Source organism: Hibiscus syriacus, unplaced genomic scaffold (genome assembly GCF_006381635.1).
Source record: "Hibiscus syriacus cultivar Baekdansim isolate YM2019G1 unplaced genomic scaffold, ASM638163v2 tig00110710_pilon, whole genome shotgun sequence".
Lineage (NCBI taxonomy): Eukaryota > Viridiplantae > Streptophyta > Magnoliopsida > Malvales > Malvaceae > Hibiscus > Hibiscus syriacus.
The window spans coordinates 43,533-62,213 of record NW_024062832.1 but is presented as its reverse complement, the minus strand read 5'-3'; the positions used below and the strand labels follow the sequence as shown (position 1 = coordinate 62,213).

Here is an 18,681-nt window from a genome sequence, read left to right as displayed (position 1 = left end):
GTACAGTTAGCAAGTTTTCTGATGTCTTTCCGGAGGAGTTGCCTGGGTTACCTCTTGATAGAGAGGTAGAGTTCGAAATTGAGACTTATCCTGGATCTGCACCTGTTTCATGACCTTATCGCATGGCTCCAAAGGAACTTAAGGAGTTGAAGGTCCAGTTACAAGAATTATTCAATCGAGGATTTATCAGACATAATACCTCACCATGGGGAGCTCTAGTTCTGTTTGTGAAAAAGAAGGATAAGTCGCTAAGACTATGTATTAACTATCGGAAGTTGAAAAAGATGACGGTCAAGAATAAGTACCCACTACCCAAGATTGATGACTTATTTGATTAATTGTGAGGAGTTATTGTATTCTCTAAGATTGATCTTCGTTTGGGGTACTATCAGTTAAAAGTTAAAGGTTTCAATGTAGCGAAGACGACCATTCGCACTAGATATGGTCATTATGAGTTCTTAGTGATGCCTTTTAGTTTTACGAATGCTCCCGCAACTTTCATGGATTTGATGAATCGTGTGTTCCTGCCATATTTGGATCAATTTGTGGTAGTATTCATCGATGATATTCTGGTCTATTCTCGGACTAAGGCAGAGCATGACGAGCATTTGAAGATCATTCTACAGACCTTGAGAGAGAATTGGTTGTATGCTAAGTTGAGAAGGTGTGAGTTTTGGCTTCAAGAAGTATCATTCCTTGGGCATATTGTTTCGGCAAGGGGTATTCAGGTGGATCCGAGCAAGATTGAGGCTAATGTGAGTTGGAAGAGACCGAAGAATGTCTATGAGATTCATAGTTTCTTGGGCTTGGTAGGTTTTTATCGATATTTTGTCGAAGGTTTCTCTATTATCGATGCTCCATTGACGAAGTTGTTAAGGAAGAACGTGTCGTTTGATTGGGGCGAGGCACAACAAGAGATCTTTGAGAAATTAAAAGCGGTTTTAACTCAAGCACTAGTGTTGACTCAACCTGAATCTGGGAAATATTTTACAGTGTATAGTGATGCTTAACACTCAGGACTCGACTGTGTTCTAATACAGGAGGGTAAGGTAGTGGCTTATGCATCCCGTCAACTGCGACCGCATGAGTGTAATTATCCGACCCATGATTTAGAGCTAGCAGCAGTGATATCTACCTTGAAGATCTGGAGATACTATCTTTATGGGGAGAAGTGTTACATTTTTACATATCATAACAACTTAAAGTATCTTCTGACCAGAAGGAGCTTAATCTAAGACAGCGTTGTTGGCTAGTGCTTCTAAAGGATTATGATTGCGTGATTGATTATTACCCTAGTAAAGCTAACATTGTAGCGAATTCTTTGAGTCGAAAGGCAATAACGGAGTTGAGGTCCTTAATAGCCAGGATGAATTTATATGATGATTGTACTCTGTTAGCAGAATTGCAAGTTAAACCGGCCTTGGTTGATGAGATCAAAGCTAAACAATCTCTTGATAGTTCATTACTTTCCATTTTGAGAAAGTGGAGCAGTGGACAACCTCATATTTCAATATTGACCAGGATGGAGTATTATGCTTCAAAGGTCGATATTGTGTGCCTGAAAATACTAAGTTGAGCTAGATTATCCTTAATGAGGCTTACAGTAGTCCATATGCTATGCACCTCAGTGGAGATAAGATGTACCAGAATTTGAGAGAGATATCATTGGATTGGCATGAAGAAAGACATCTTTGATTTTGTGGCTAGATGTTTGACTTGTCAGCAGGTTAAGGCAAAACATCAATATCCATCAGGTTTGTTGCAACCTATCAAGATTCCTGAATGTAAATAAGATCATATTACTATGGATTTTGTTACTGGCCTACCTATGACCCCTTCGAAAAAGGATTCAGTCTGGTTAATTGTTGACAAACTTACAAAGTCAGCCCACTCAATTCCTGTGCTGGTAAATTATACGTTGGACAAGCTGACTAGGTTGTATATTTTAGATATTGTCAAATTGCATGGTGTTCTGTTATCTATCATTTCTGATCGGGATCCGAGATTTACTTCGAGATTTTGGAGGGCGCTGCATATGGCTTTGGGTATGAGATTGGATTTTAGTACAACATTTCACCCACAAACTGATGGTCAATCTGAGAGAGTAATTCAGGTTCTGGAGGATATGTTGCGGGGCTATGTGTTGATTTTCGTGGTAGCTGAGAACTTTTGCCTTTGGTTGAATTTGCTTACAATAATAGTTACCAGGCCAGCATTCGTATGGCACCCTATGAAGTACTCTATGGGCGTAGATGTTGCACTCCGATTTGTTGGATTGAGTTGCGTGATCGAAAGACTTTGGGACTTGAGTTAGTGCGCGAGACGAAGGACACAGTCAGATTGATCAGTAACCGTCTGAAAGAGGCATTTGATAGACATAAGTCTTATGCTGATCAGAGGAGAAAATATATCCAGTTTGAGGTTGGAGATCATGTCTTTCTAAAAGTATCCCCGTGGAAGAAAGTATGGATATTCGGGCATAAGGGTAAATTGATTCCAAGATTTATCAGATCATTTCGTATCTTGACGAGAGTAGGACCTGTTGCATATCAGCTTGAGTTGCCTCCTCAGCTCAGTCATATTCATGATGTCTTTCATGTATCTATGTTAAGGCGATGCCGTCCAGATTCAGTTCACATTATTCAGGTTGAAGAGGTAAAGTTGAGACCTGATTTGTCATATGAGGAAGAGCCCATTCAGATCTTAGAAAGGGATGAGCGAGTTCTTTGGAACAAGAGTATTCCAATGGTCAAAGTTCAATGGAGTAAAAGTTCAATAGAGTAACTGTGGCCCTTCAGAAGCTACTTGGGAGACATTGGAGTCAATGGAGGCTCAATTTCCTCGTCTATTTTCATAAAGTAAATTTCGAGGACGAAATTTCTTTTAGAGGGGGAGAATTCTAACAACCTGAAAAAGAGAAAAAATATTATAATTAAATCAATTAGGTGAAAAATTTTGGGTCAAATTAAAACTTTTCAAAACTTATAGGCTATTTTAGAAATTAAAGGAAAGTCAGGGACCAAGCCCCAAATTTTTTCTTTTAGTGTCGGCAGAAATTTTTGTTATATACGTGTTTTCTGTTTTCAAAACAGATTTGCTCAAATTCCTCTCCCGAACCTCTCCTTTTAAACCTAATCCCGATGTCGTCCGACCACCGATCGTCGATCCGAAACCACTATCGTGTTCGTCGTCGACTGATGAAAAAAATCCCGTAAATTGATCGTAGTGAAACGCTGTCAAACGTCGTGAATTTCGATTCAAAGTTTCGACATTTTTTTAACACCGTCGCCGTGAAAATCGTCAATTCATCGCCGATCGTTGCTCCGTTTTTGACACCTCCCGCACCATCGTGTTCCTTGTATCGTTCTGAGTCCATCGGTGTCCTCCTTGCTCCGTTGTCGCCGGTGCATGAGGGAGGTGAAGTATTCAAAGTTTTCGACGTTTTGAAATCGAGCTCTCCACCGTTCAAAACTTTAAACCGAGCTTGGTAAGTGTCTCAAAATCGCTTAAAATATTTTGAGAATTTTTCGAACACCATAGGACTGTTCATGCGCTCCCACGTGCCGCCCCTGCGCGTGGGGGAGCTTCGAAAAGGATTGGGGCAGCTTTGACCCATTTGACCCGACTCGAACCGTTGACCCGACCCATTGATCGTTGACCGACCTTTGACTTTGACTTTGACCAAAAAGTTAAAATTTTTGAAAAGACATGTTTTATGTTTTACGATGTCCTGATCCTGATTCCGCAGTCCGTTTTGCCAAATTCGAAGTTGAAAGCCTCCAAATTGTCAGTCAAACCCAAAAATGCATATGCACTTAAGAGTTTTAGCTTTAAATGATTAAATTAAGACTTGAGGCTGATTAGTTATTGTTATTTAAAGGTACAAAAGACTCTCATGATCGCTCAATAGCTCGACCCAGCTCCTCTAAATCCGTTAGACCGTGTGTGCCAGTATTCACTCGTATGACCCGTAAATCTTACTATTTCATAAATTAATTATGTTACCCACTAGTAATGTAGTGTTATTACGAATTAGGTTCAAAAACTATAGCAGAGCGTGGCGAGGCCAATACTCAAATTATCGAGGTGTGTTCCCTATATATATTACTTAAGTATTTTATTTGTTTTAACATGTGGTACACTGAAATCTATGGTTACTGTTTTATTGATGCACTGATTTAATGGTGATGGCTTATGGATTATGATTGCTAGCTGATTATTGGTTTACAGTGGTATATGATTACCATGATTAAGGATTTATGGAAATTATGTCACTGTATAAATTGTGTTTTTGAGATACTGATTTATAAAGTACAACTCTGATCAAACTGGAAAATTTTTATGGACCTAATGTGACTCTTAGGTAGGCTCTACGGCCCTGAGATCATTCTCGGGTAGGCCCTGCGGCCCTAAGATGTGTTCTTAGGTAGGCCCCGTGGCCCCGAAACTTTCTTGGGTAGGCTTTCAGGCCCTAAGAGTTCCCTTAGGTTGGCTCTTTATACAATGGATTTTTAAACTACGAGTTTAAAAAAACTACACTACATTATGATTTATGAGATTTACTAAACTATGACTTGTTTAATGTACCTATCATGATTTTATCGTAATGTTGGGACACATTGAGCCTAGCTCACTTTTCAAAATGTTTTCCCCTTTCAGATACCTTCGGTTAGATACCCAGGATCAAGCAGTTGGAGGATAGGCGCATTTCGTATAGTCCCTCTGAATGTAATTTTTATCTTGCAAGTTGACTTTATTATTGAAACATGAGCTTTTATTTCGAAGTATTTGATTTTATAACTACTACTGCTTTTGCTATTGATATTCTAGATTTTACAAAAGGTTTTAAATTAATTTGTTACTTTTTAGTTTTATATTCATGAGTTGGGTTTTTCTTGTTAAATTATTATACTTTTATAAATGTCATTTGTAACATGTTTTTAATTATCGAATAACATTTTTAGAAAAATGTCTTTAAGAATCATTAATATAATATGCTAAATTTGGTCGAAACGCATAGGCGGGGTATAGAGGGTTACAGAGTATGTCTTAAAAGTAAATCCAAATCAAACCAAAACCACATTTCCTGATAGTCTACACAAAAGAAGAAATTGGCTGTTTAAGTTAGCAAGCAACTATACATGGTCAAATAGCGAACTTGAAAATTAAAAAGAAACTATTAACATTTTCTTAATTTTGTGAGCCACCCTTGATGCTTGATTGCTTGATCGACCCAACCATGGTCCTTCAAGAATTGATGACTGATTTGTGACACAATCCAAGTGAATTGTGGATTCACATGCTGGGCAGTAGTGAAACCAGTGGTCTGAATTTCTTTCCTTCTTACAAGCTTCACAATAACTTTTATCCAAAAAACTTTTATCAAGAGAATCATAGGCGAGCCTGAGAGGATGCTTATCGTACTCGTACGAAATGTTCTGTGTTAGCAAAATGCTGCTGAGTGAAGTTGCAATCAAAGCATCTGTAGCTAGTAGAATAGCCAAAATTACCACAACCAGAACATCTAAACTCATAATTGCAAGACAATGGCTTCATTACAAGATTGAGAGTACGTGGATGGGATTCATGGTTAACAATGATTGGTAAGTATTCACCTTTCATGTTGGTTTGAAACAGGGGATTGTGGCAACTATCTGAGAACTCTTTGCCTTTGTATTCACATATCCTGTCATTACAAGAATTTTCTGTATTTATTTTCTTTTATGAAGTTAACATTTTAAAGAATCTGAAAATCATAAAAAGAGAATATGGCTACAGACTGAGCAGCAGCAACATGCTTGAGTGGTGCAATTCAACCTGCAACGAAAAGGTATGTCAATTTATATAACTCTATGCAAAGCAACTGCATCACCCTGATAAAGTATACCGATCAAGAATTGAAACGGCAGAAGATCTACTTACTACTTGCTTTCTGATTTAGAGTTCCAGGGAAACCGAAGCCAAAACTCAGTCTCTTCCTCAGAAGTCGACATCCTGCAGGCTGCAAGGACCGAGATAATATTGAAATTGAAAGGTGAAAGAATGGATTGTGTAACTACGTATACATTACCAAAACAAGGATATTTTCAATACTCATACCTTCTTCAATGATGGCCTTTCATTAGTAAGTATCCTTGAGCTGGAACTCTTCAATGTGAACAGCCTATGAAGTAGACGGACGTAATTAGTCTAGGAAAATACAAGCTTAAGGACTCGTTCTATTGCAACATATTCAATTATTTGCATCCACTCGTTGCATTCAACAGATTCAAAAGTTCTTGTTATTACTTTTTAATCAAACACCTACAGAAGATTAGTAATTTGCAAAATGAATCCTCAGGCAATTAGTTGGCTGCTTCTGCCATATCTTTCTCCAGTTTCCCACACCTATGATGGTCAGTTCATCTAAGCAAGGGAATGCCACCTACAAAATTCACTTTATTGTGTCAATAACCGGAGGTAATATTAATGAAACTGAGAATAAAACAATGGAATTTACGACTAAAAATTACTAGAGAAAACAGCATCCACTACATGAACAGGGCAATCAAATATTTAAGGAAAAAGAAGATACAGAGAAAGGTAAGGGAGTATCACCTTTTGATCGAAGAGAGTCAGAGAGGGAATCTCCGAGTTGATTCCTTTTGCACCGGAGACGAATGTTCTTAGTGTAGGACAACTTTCTATACTAAGACTTGTCAACAAGGGGAATTCAAAGTAATTTCCATGGCAGAATCTAGTCAGTTTAGGAAGGTTTTTGAGCAATAGAAATTCTAGTACACGAAACTTCTGGTTCATCATTTCTTCTTTGGCTAATCCTTCCAAAAAGATCAAATTTTCCACATTCTCACAGTTTTCGACCGTTAGCTTCTTGAGATGCACAAAACTTTTAACCATAGAGGACGAGAATAGGCAGTTCAAATTATGACAGCCCCTAATAGTCAAGCATGTTAAATTTTGGGCATAAGAATGTGTGGCCAGAAGCTTGTGTTTCCATGCTCGCTGAATGCTGATTGAAGATAGCTCCAAATCCTCCAAGCCCGGGAAAACCTGCATACAATATATATAGTCTTGAATGTATGGAGAAAAGTTTCACTTTTTGATGGATGTGAAAAGTTTCACTATTCATCAACTACATTATGCACCAATCTGTGTAATTGTTTTCATAGTATTTAGTTTGGAAAAATCAAATATTTAAACTCAATTTGCAATTTTATCCTATAATTTTTATTCAGAAATGTTAAATTGTTTATCCGTATGATGAACATTAGAACTTCTCATCTTATAAAATTTTACCATTTTTCTTTTGAAATGGTTCATACCTTTTCTACAAACAACTGTTGAATGACAGCATTAAGGTCGCCTTCCCAGAGCCCTACATATTCACCTTTAGTTGATTGTAGTCCATGAAGCTTTGGTGTGCTTAACTTTCCCTTTGTGAAAAGTTCCATCTTTGGACAATGTCTCATGATTACTTCTTCCAAGGAAGGAAATACTAAGGTATAATTCCCTGTGCAGAACCTTGATAGGATTGGAAGGCGATCAAGTTCTAAAGACTTGAGTTGGGAGAAAACGATGCCATTCATGAGTTCATCAGTTGTTGAAGCTATGATTTCTTTTAACATTTGGCAATATATAACACACATTCTTGTGAGTTGGGGAAAATATAGGTTTGGAAGTGCTCCATGCCATATCTCCTTCATATTTCTGTTCCGAATCACATGTAATTCTTCTAAATTGGGGAATGCTTCCTGAAAAATTTGGAAAAATGTATGTTCAATAAAAATTGTCTAAACTGATGCCATATCCCCTATTTTACCTCAATTTTATAGGTTCATCAATTGGGTCCAATCGCAAACTTCATCAAGACTGAATTTATGTCACAAATTCTAACAGATGCATATGTATTAAGTTAGTTTTGTGAACTGTTACCTCAGTGACCCAAAACAGGGGTTGTTGAACAGAGATCAGAGGTTGGCTCTCTCCTTGTGTTTCTCCAAAGTTGATATACCCCCTAGCCAAATTCTCTACTTTGCTGCAATCACTCACCACCAATTTTTCCAAGGATGGCCATTCCGTAGTATGCACCTTGGAGTAGAAACCCTTCAACTTGGGTAGCACTCCAAGATACAACTTTGTTATTTTAGGAAACACAAACTTGGTGATTGATTTGAGTTCGACCGATTGGGCGGATGTCTCTGCGTGTGAGTCATTGGAATTGCGTAAGTGATCGTCATCAGGTCCAATTATTTCTTCAACCGACTTACATTCCTCTATTACCAGAGTTTCTAGCTTTTCAAGTCTTTTCACCACACTAAAAGGTAAAATATTTGAAACTCTTTCACAGTCTTTCACCAAGAGGAAGGTCAATTCATTAAATGAATTCATATTGGGTTTATCGTGCCATATCTTTCTGCACTTCCCAATACCTTGAATGGTCAAATGGATCAAGTTAGGGAACACAACCTGCGGAAATTATTTAAGTTAATAAATAATTTGTAGAGGATATATATATATATATATAAAGAGTACCTCAATTTGTAGAGGATATAAAAGGATACAAAAAAAACGAAGAAAATCACCTTTTGGTTGAAGAGGGTTGGGGAACCAGTCTCTGAGTTTTCTCCATGACAGAATGTCCCTAATTTTGGAAGCCTACTGAGCTCCAATAGATTTAGTTTAGTGAACCAGTAAGCCTCAGTTATCCCTTCTTCTTCTGCTGTCGCTTCATCTGTAAAGATCACTTCTTCTAAGTTGTCGCAATCGACAAGGCGAAGTTGAACGAGTTGCACAAAATTTTTTCTTGAAAAGGATGGAAATATATATTCCAAATTGTGGCAACCCTTCACAATTAAGATTCGCAACTTATGAACACTAGAGGATATGGCACTGTGTGGTACATCTGGCCATAATTTCTGGATGTTAGTGGACGATAGCTCCAACCAATCCAAATTGGCACACAAAACCTGCAACCACAATCCTCATTGCATGAATTAATGTGATTGTTAAAAGTCAAAACACTAAACAGAAAATAAGAGAAGGGAGAGACCTTATCATTGAAAAAGGGTGTCTTTTCTCCTCCACCTACCTCCCTTGTACATGCCATTGCGTACATCTTTGGACAGTCATCTACTTCAATTGTTATCAAAGATGGACAATGCAGAGTAATACTTCCCATGCAAAAACTTTTCAAATCTGAACATGACTCCAGTCTTATCTTCACAAGATTTGGTAAGCAGACTGTATCCATCGCAGTTTCCTCTGCTTCTTTCTTGATAATGTACTCCATCATGGGACATTTTTTAACTCTTATATCTCTCAATTGCACAAGTTCCAAGGCCATGGAAACGCTAAATATGTATTTCAAGCTATTACAATTACACTCAACTTCTAAAAATTTGAGGTTCTTGAAATCTACACTTTTCTCCTTCCATATTGACTTGGAAAATTCGGAAAGGATCAAATGACTGATGCCTTGGTACCCAACCTTCATAAAGAAATAAAACAGAGAAACAAGGGTTAAAGTTATAAAGGATTCAAGGTTACAACTAAACAATACGAAAGGAAGAAAGAGATTCAGGAATAAAATAGAATATAGCTAAAGCTAAATTAAATGAATGCAAAATAGTGAATACCTTTTTTGAATGCAACTGTTGGACAGTGCTGTCAAGGTCACCACTCCAATGTTCTTTACCTTTTCCATATTCTACACTTTGCAACAACGGCGCATTTAAAACTCCCTTACAAAATATCTCCAGCTCAGGACAGCCACTCACTATCACTTCCTCTAAACATGGCAATCCAAATGTGTGGTTGCCTGAACAAAAACTCTGAAGTCGTGGTAGATTCACAAGTTCCAAACTTTTCAACCTGCTGAATATAATGTTGCACGTTGCTTCATCTTCCTCACTTCCAACTATTTCCTTCATTGAAATGCATTCTCTTATGATCAATTGTTTGAGTTGAGACAGACCCTGCACTGCTAGACATGTATCTAAGTATTTCATTCGTTCGCATTCCCACACCTTCAAGGTGGTGAGATTTTGAAACGATGCTGAGGATGATCCTAAGCTCATCAGATTCCTACAATGGTGAACTTCAAGAGTTTCAAGGTTGGGTAGAATGCGGTCCACTTGTACGTCTTGCTTCCATAAGTAATGTTTTAGATTGTCAAGAAGTGTCAGTTCTATTTTTCTAATTGTTGACAGTGTCCCATCATACGTCCCCTTATTACCAGCATCTCCTTCGGTATAGAATAACTCTTTGATTTCACAATCAAGGATACAAAGCTCTTCTAGATTGTAGAATCTTTCAAGGAAAGAAATTTGGAAATCATTATCTGATTTATTACGGTTGCCTTCCACCCTAAAAGCTTTTATTTGATGGAAAAGGTTGTTTGGAAATTGACCACCACTTATCATTGCAATGTAATCATCACCGATTTCCAGATGTTGTAGTTTAGGGATGACCTGAAAACCAATCAAAAAACAATTTTGGAGTCACTATGTTCATCTTCCTATGTTAAGATTTAATATTTTAATTTAAAATAAAGCAGAATAGAGTGGGAAAACGGCAAAAACTAGAGTTGATAGAGAAGGAAAAAGGGAAAAAAAGAATTTTATTTTTATAAATACAAATTGGTAACAACGTGTCAAATATCAAATCACTGAATTAATATTTTAATTAAAATAAAGCAGAACATATAGAGTGGGAGCGAGAGGGCTTATACCTTTTCAACCAAGAAAAGTGGTGGTTGGGAGTCAAGTTGTTGGTTGTGAGTGATGAGTTGTGTACCAAATATCTTCATTTCCCCACACTCGTATGCTTTTAACTCTTTTAACATTGGCCACTCTGTGGTATGCCTACCTGGGTAGAAACATTTGCATTCTCGTAGCCCCCAAAGCCAAAGGTAGGACAGCTGATCAAACTCGAAAGTGACAGTAGTTTCCGAATCCAATCCTTCCTCTACTTTGGAAATAATCTCCTCCACTCCACAATGGGCTATTATAAGACCACTGAGTTGTGGGAGATATCTGGCTACTGAGGCTGGAAATACATTCTTCAGACTCGCACAATTCCAAACATATATTCGATGTAGATTTTTAAATGAAAAAATGTCTTTGGGACCGTTTTTCCAAATATATTTCAAGTTTGATAAATGTGAAATGTCGATTTCTCTTAGTTTGGGAAATGAATTTGGTGGAAGTGGGTTCTCCCATATCATCTTCAACTTTGTCAAGAAGGAAATACTCATTTCCTCCAAACTGGAAAATGCAACCTGCACTCATCATGCCAAAATAATGAAATTAGATGCTAGCGCTACAAATACATCTATGACTGCGCGTGTGTTTGCGATTGCATATATATAATTTTGAAGGCACACATTTTGATATATATTTTAAAAATTTGGAGCACATATTTCGTGAAAATCATTTTTGTGGTCTGGATCTTCAGTTATGTTTGCTATATTTAATTTGAATTTTGTATAATGTAATATATAAAAATATTTAATTATATTTGATAATGTGTTAAAATTAGGAACTTATGAATGCTAAAACCAATAATTAAGCTACCTTATTGCCGAACAAAACATGACTACAGATGCGTCGGTTGCCTTCCATTGAAGATCTGTATATGAAACCCTCCAATTCGGGACAGTTGTCTACCGTCAGTGACTTCATGGCTGGAAATTCAATAACTTGAATTTGATAGTCAGAGCAAAATCCAATCAGATGCTGAAGATCCTCTAGCTTTAAAGACTTTAACTGAGGAAATAATGATAAAGTTATAGCAGCCTGGGTTTCTTCTTCTATTTCCTCCATAAAAATGATCTCTCTTAAGCAGTAGCACCCAATTATCTCAAAGTCTGTGAGATGCACTAGACATTTAGCCATAGAAAATGAGAATAGGTGTTTTAAGCTTCCACAGCCCTCGATTTTCAATGTTTTTAACTTCTCATAAGTGCATAAAGATATACTTGAAAGCTGATTGTGCCATACCCTCGTAACATTAATCGACTTCAGCCACAAATTCTCTAAGTAAGGGAACGATATCTACAACCATACAAATGATTTCAGGAAATATTTGAAATAAAAATTTAAAAGACATTGAATTGTAAATACCTTTTTATTGAAAAGTGGCAACTCATGTTGAGGTAATAAGCTGGTAGCACCGGGTTCGTGTTGAGGGCAAAAGCTAATGAGCTTAGGAAGATCATGCAGTGTCAGAGACTGTAATTGAGGAAACCCATATTCATCATTGATAATGTATTCAGTATCTAAACCATTTTGGATATGCAGATTCTTCAACTGCGATATGCTTTCCTCATCTATTAACTCCCGCAATGCAATCTTCACGCCTTTGAGTTCATCCAAATGTAAATCTTCAGTTTTTTTCAACAACTTCTTAATTCCAAGATCCAAATCATCCATGCCTGTGTTTAGCCTCAGTTTTAGGGTTCTTGAATATTGGTAGCTGCGAAACCGCTCCCACTCCCATTCCTTTCCTATAAAAATCTTGCATCTTTCCAATTTCTGCAACACTTGAAAGAAGTCGTGTGGTGTCGCCTTAGCATCCGGGATTTGAACTTCTAAGGTGGACAAACGAGACAGTGCATATAGATCAGCAAGAGTGGCACTGCTTTGTCCCCATTGAATAGAAGTCCCACCCATATAATTCTTCTAATCTTGACAAACTTGACAACACACCGTCTGAAATTGTTTTGAGCTTAGCACAACGACTCACGTCTAACAACTTTAGCTTCACCAGTTGCCCAATTTCTTTTGGTAGAAATCTAATATCAGATTCCAAAAGGCTAAGAATTTCCAAGCTCTTTAGCTCTCCAATAATGCTAATATTATCTCCCAGTTTGCAGTGATCTAGGCACAATGTGTTGAGGCTTGTTAGTAGACGAATTGATGAAGGTAAAGAAGAAAATTGCATTCTAGCCAAAGCTAAGACTTTAAGATTTGTTGCTTTCTTGAAGAAGTCATCCGACGTCAGGAAAAGATCCTTGCTAAACAAAAGGAAAAGAGAAAGTTGTGGACAATTTAACTGGTCAGGAAGACTGTTGAGAGTAGGATATTCCAAACAAATCTTGTTGCACTTTTTCATTGATTCTTCATTTGGCCAATCCATCGTAACATCATCATTTTTCAAGGAAAACACATGACTGTCCTTGGAAGCCATTGATTTGGCCACAATATAAGTAAGATCATGCACATCAAAGCATTCATCATTGGTGTTACTATCAAGCAACAAACAAGATGCTTTCAGGGTACTCATCATTGTTAACAACGCATCTAGTCCTTCTTTCAGGGTGCCCACTCCCTTAATTAAACCCAAACCAATTGCATATCTCAACAAGTCTTCAACTCTAGTGTTACGACGCAATAGACTGCAAAGCAAGAAAACCTGCTTGAGGTCTTCACCCCATAGCTGATTGATACTCAATTCAATAGCAGAATATACCTCAGCAGATATCTCGCTTGGATTTTCTGAGTAAGGCCTCTGTAGCTGTCGTAAAGCCTCATTCCAAACAAATAAACTTCTTTTTTGCAACGCCCTAGCAACTGTGGCAATGGCAAGCGGCAATCCTGCACATCTTTTGGCTACCTCAATTGCTGTAGATTGCAGCTCTTTATCGCTTTCAAAACTGTCCCCAACCATCTTCTTAAAAAACTCCCAGGCTTCTTCTTCATCTAAATCACCAAGCTTAAAAGTCTTTGTAGCACCCATTCCATTGCTTAGAACATTTTCATTTCTTGACGTCAACAGTATCTTGCATCCTTTGTGTTGACTTCCAAATGGAATTCCGACTTCCTCTAGGTCCAGTTTCTTCCAAATATCATCCAGAATAATAAGAACCCTCTTATCCTGATTCTTCCCTTGATTTAACCTTTCACGTAATGTACTAGCTCTTACAACTGTACTCTTTTCTTCGATCTTCAAACCCAAATATTCTGCTATTTCGTCTTGGATTTTCTGAATGTCAGGTGTCCGAGATACAGTGACCCTAACCACCGAATCAAATGACTTAGCCTCCTGGAGTTGTTTATGAACTTCTCTGACTAGTGATGTTTTCCCCACGCCAGGCATCCCGTACACTCCGATCATGCTCACAGTAGAATCTTTCAGTGACTCCATGATTTCATCGACAACCTTTTCCCTTGATTTAAAGGACTCAAAGTCTGTACCCACTATGGGTTGTGGAAGATCACGGTAGCCCACGCTGCTAAATTGACATTCTTTGACAAGCTCATCAAAAGCTGCGGCATCTTCTTCCGCTTTCCTGCTAAGCTTGTGTCGAGACTTGATGTTGGGACAGAAGCCAAAGAAGCACTTGTTTGCTTTGACTTGAAGATCATCCACTTTATCCTCCTCTTCAGCGATAACCTTGTCCACTCTATCGCACCAACCCTGAACATCCGCTTTAATCTTCTGCACGTTCCTTTCTGCAACAAAAATATCTTGCTGCACGCTTGATCTTTTGTCCATCAACTTCTGAAGTTTGTCTTCGAAATTCTTGACGTATCTCTGGTAGAAAACTACATATCTGATATGACGTTTTGCTTCATGAAAGATACCCTTTGCAGTTTCAGAAGAGATATTGGCAGCAGCACCAGTAGCAATTGCTTCCATTTCTTCTTCTTTTTTTCTTTGGGGGAGGTCCGAATGGAAAGCAAACAAACAAAATGAACAATGGATACAATAAAGGAGAATCAAGAAAGAAAATACTGAGAAGAAGCAGGCAAGAAAGAACAACCTTAAAATCAGGGAATGAATGAGACGAAGGTTAATAGGTAAAACTCAACGATGAAATGAAAATTGTGCTGAACACTCGCTCGGAAAACTGAATTTCCAATCAAATTCTGTAACCCTTGGGCTGGATGGTTTCTTTCATAATATTGAAGAAAATGAGGTAGAGAGATAGATTAAAAAAGACTAAGCACTAAGTATTTATTTAGATATGTTTAATGTTTGTTTTGTTGTCTAGTGGATGTTTGTTTGCATTTACCAAAAGTCTTGAAAATATCACACCTCACATGCCAATCGTTTACCAAAAGTCTTGAGAATATCAAAACTCACATCGATTTGATATAAAATTGTCAGATTCTTCCATGGATTTGTTTATTTTCATTCGATAATTTCGCACGTGGAAAAGTGAGAATGGGAGGAAGTTTATGCATTATTACTTGGTGTAAAGTTGGGAGAAAATAAATATTTTTAAAAATATATGTTAAATTTTTTTAGAAATAAATAAAATATTTATCGTTATTTAATAAGTGTTTGTGGAATTATTTTTCTTAGATTGTATTTTAAATACTATTCCAAAATGTATATAATATATATAAAATGCCTTTTTAATATTTTACCTAATTACTTATTTTACAAAAATATAATTATATATATAATAATTATATTTTTAATCAATATAATAGATATATCAAGTAAATTAAAAAAGTGTATAAATGTATATTGTTATATGTAATTATAAAACTTTAAATTTATATAAATGTACAAATTGTATTAATTAACATAAAAATAGCATTTATTAAATTGATCTCTACCATTTTATTTTTTTTATTAATCATGAAATAAATTATTGAAAGATTATAATGATTTTTAAAAATGTTAAAGATAAATTATTATTTGGTGGTTAAATGGGGTGATATTTTATTTAAAAGTTCTTTGTTCGAGTAATTATATCCAGGGACAAAGCTATGTGTAAGGTTGGGCCACTTTCCCCTATTTTTTTATTATTAAAAATTATATAAGGAGAAATATGTATTTAGACCTTCAAATTTTGGTTTATTTTGATTTGCCCCTCCCATTTTGGTTTAGTTTGATTTTACCCCTTTCATTTTCTATTGTTAGTTACATCTTGTCTCTTGAAATAGAATTCTGACTACGTCTGTGGCTGTGTCTACAATGTGTGTATCAATATATGTATTAGATATGTATTATCAATGACTGAAAAATATTCTAAATAAATATTATCTCAATTATCTTAAACTATAAAAAAATATTGAAACATAAAGTACTTCTAAATTTATTATCAATTGAACCCAAGGAATAGCTTCGTTGGTTGTAGGTGTTTTTCCCCATAAGTAGGGGTGAACATTCGATCGAGTGGAGTCCAAAAGTTTCAAGTTATTCGAGTTGACGAGTCTTATTTTATAGTTCAAACTTAACTTGAAAATTTTCCTAATGAAGTCGAGTTATTTGAGTTTCTATACAAACTAAGTTGTAATTATTTATAGTATTATAGTACAATTTTATTTCAATTTTTTTGAATTTCTCTAACCATATACAATGTGTGTGCGTATATACGCACACACATATTTCTTCATATTCTTTTCACATTACAATGTTATTTAATATATCACATACAATTTAAAATTGTAAAATATATTTACAATATTATATTTCAAAGAAGGTATTTTGAGGATAAAAGACTAATGTGAGTATAAAGGAGTCGAAGAATTGATGTGAAAAAAGAATTTGTAAACAATTGTAGCCAAAATACTAAATTGAGTATAATACAAAGTTAAATAACTAAATTAAAAAAGAGAGTACATTTTTAGTAAAAAATAAAAATTGAAATTACATAAGATATTTTATAGTGGTAGGGGAGCATGTGGTTTAAATTTGGTCAAATAAAATGAAGGATGAATTGAAGAAATACGAAAATCATGCAAAATTGAGGGATTAAATTGAAAAAAATAGAAAATTTGTTATCAAAAGTGAAATTGAAAGTACATATGTATTCTATGATGGTTTAGGAGCATGTAGTTTAAATTTGGTGAAATTTTAACTGAAAATGAAGGAGGAATTGTAGGAATAAGATATTAGGGACCAAATCGCAAATTAGTCAAAATACTCATTCAAATTTTTAGTTTTTCTAGTTGCTCAAAATTTTGAAATTTCAACTCGACTCAAATTCGAAACTAGAATTGACAATTCGAGTTAACTCGAATAACTCGAAATTGGAAGGAAAAAAATGATTTTTTTAGTAGAGTCAAGTTTTACTCATCCCTACCCATAAAAGGCATAGGTTCAAGCAATAATGATTGTATAGGCGCGTGTAATATATGAAAATAAAATTCAATTATCATCAAAAATTGAAAAAAATAAATAAGGAAAGAAAGACTAAGGACTTCTCCACTCTTAATCAATTATTATTATTATCTTTCTTTGATTTTAATTTAATAAAAAATTGAAAAGTATAAATAAAGAAAGAAAGACTCAAGGACCTCTCAAGTCTTTATCAATTATTCTTACTATCTTTCTTTAGTTTTAGTTTAATAAAAGAATTGAAAAGTGTAAATAAATAAAAAAGACAAAGGTCCTCTCAAGCCTTTATCAATGATTCTTACTATGTTTCTTTGCTTTTAGTTTAGGCTCAGATAGCATAAGTCCTTATTAACCTTGTCCACTCTATCGCACCAACCCTGGACATCCGCTTTAATCTTCTCCACGTTCCTTTCTGCAAAAATAATATCTTATTGCACGCTTGATCTTTTCTGCAACAATAAGTTTGTCCTCGAAATTCTTAACGTATCTCTGGTAGGAAAGCCCATATCTTATATGACGTTTTGCTTCGTGGAAGATACCTTTAGCTGCTTCGGAAAAGATATTGGCAGCAACATCTGTAGCAATTGCATCCATTTCTTTTTTCTTTTTCTTTGGAGAGGTCTGAATGGAAAGCAAAACAAACAAAATGAACAATAGAGAGACAATAAAGAGAACCAAGAAAGAAAATATAATTACTTATTTAAAAAAATATATAATTATAATTTATAATAATACAAATTATATTTTTAATCAATATCATAGATATATCAAGTAAATTTAAAAAATTTATAAATGTAATTATATTGTTATATGTAATTATAAAACTTTAAATTTATATAAATGTACAAATTGAATTAATTCACAGAAAAATAACATTTATTAAATTGATCTCTACCATTTTATTTTTTTATTAATCATGAAATAAATTATTGAAAGATTATAATGATTTCTAAAAATTTTAAAGATAAATTATTGTCATAATGTCCTTTTTATTTTAAAAGTTTTTTTTTTCTTTTAAAGAAAGTTCATTTGTGTCTTATAGTTTGAAATCATTTAATTTATTTTGGAGTCGCCATCAACTTTTATTTTATTTCTTTAGATTATTGGTCACCTTATTATGCCAGAAGTTGCCATGTTGTGCTGAAGAAGAAATGGCTTCAGAATCGTAATCGACATGATAATTGGCCTGTAATATTCATTCCATCGTATGTTTAACCAAGATAAAATTACCATCATCGATTTCAAAATCCACTTTTCGAACGCTAGAACCAGCTTGGTAGAAGGAAGACTGATAGGAATGACATATTTGAAGCATATATATGTTTCACCTGTGGAATTGTACTCATATTAGGTGTTGGAACATGTGTGAATCCCAATCAGGTCATGTATCTTCTTGGAGAAAACTGTCGTTCTAGCTCAAATATACTAAACTCTACCGGATCACATCCTATCCCCCCTTTAGCACCATCGTATTATTGGATATCGGCGACTACAGTCTTCCATGTCATTAGGTGTGCTAAAGCATTCACTTGATCTGGCTCAACCAATACATAAATTATTCGAAGGATGATCGAAATCCATAGTAAATAAAGATAACAGATCTTT

General features: G+C 35.4%; 2 protein-coding genes, 1 long non-coding RNA gene and 1 pseudogene across 3 annotated transcripts; all 4 read right to left on the bottom strand.

The window, feature by feature from the left end:
- LOC120138855 overlaps positions 1-18,681 on the bottom strand; it is an 81,978-nt pseudogene that overhangs the window by 62,284 nt on the left and 1,013 nt on the right.
- On the bottom strand, positions 5,755-6,185 carry LOC120138847. Its single transcript, XR_005517564.1, has 3 exons — positions 6,100-6,185; positions 5,923-6,001; positions 5,755-5,817 (listed from the first exon to the last, which is right to left on the bottom strand). It is a non-coding gene; the product is annotated as an uncharacterized LOC120138847 (long non-coding RNA).
- LOC120138852 lies at positions 6,314-12,431 on the bottom strand. The gene is made up of 11 exons (XM_039154248.1): positions 12,123-12,431; positions 11,978-12,053; positions 11,574-11,866; positions 10,730-11,278; positions 9,636-10,469; positions 9,050-9,487; positions 8,583-8,966; positions 7,933-8,466; positions 7,323-7,751; positions 6,598-7,050; positions 6,314-6,424 (listed from the first exon to the last, which is right to left on the bottom strand). Exons 1-11 carry the CDS (start codon positions 12,429-12,431, stop codon positions 6,314-6,316), a joined length of 4,410 nt encoding a protein of 1,469 aa, XP_039010179.1.
- Positions 12,622-14,640, bottom strand: LOC120138833 (probable disease resistance protein At4g27220). Its single transcript, XM_039154236.1, has one exon. The coding sequence runs from the start codon at positions 14,638-14,640 to the stop codon at positions 12,622-12,624; it is 2,019 nt and encodes a 672-aa protein (XP_039010167.1).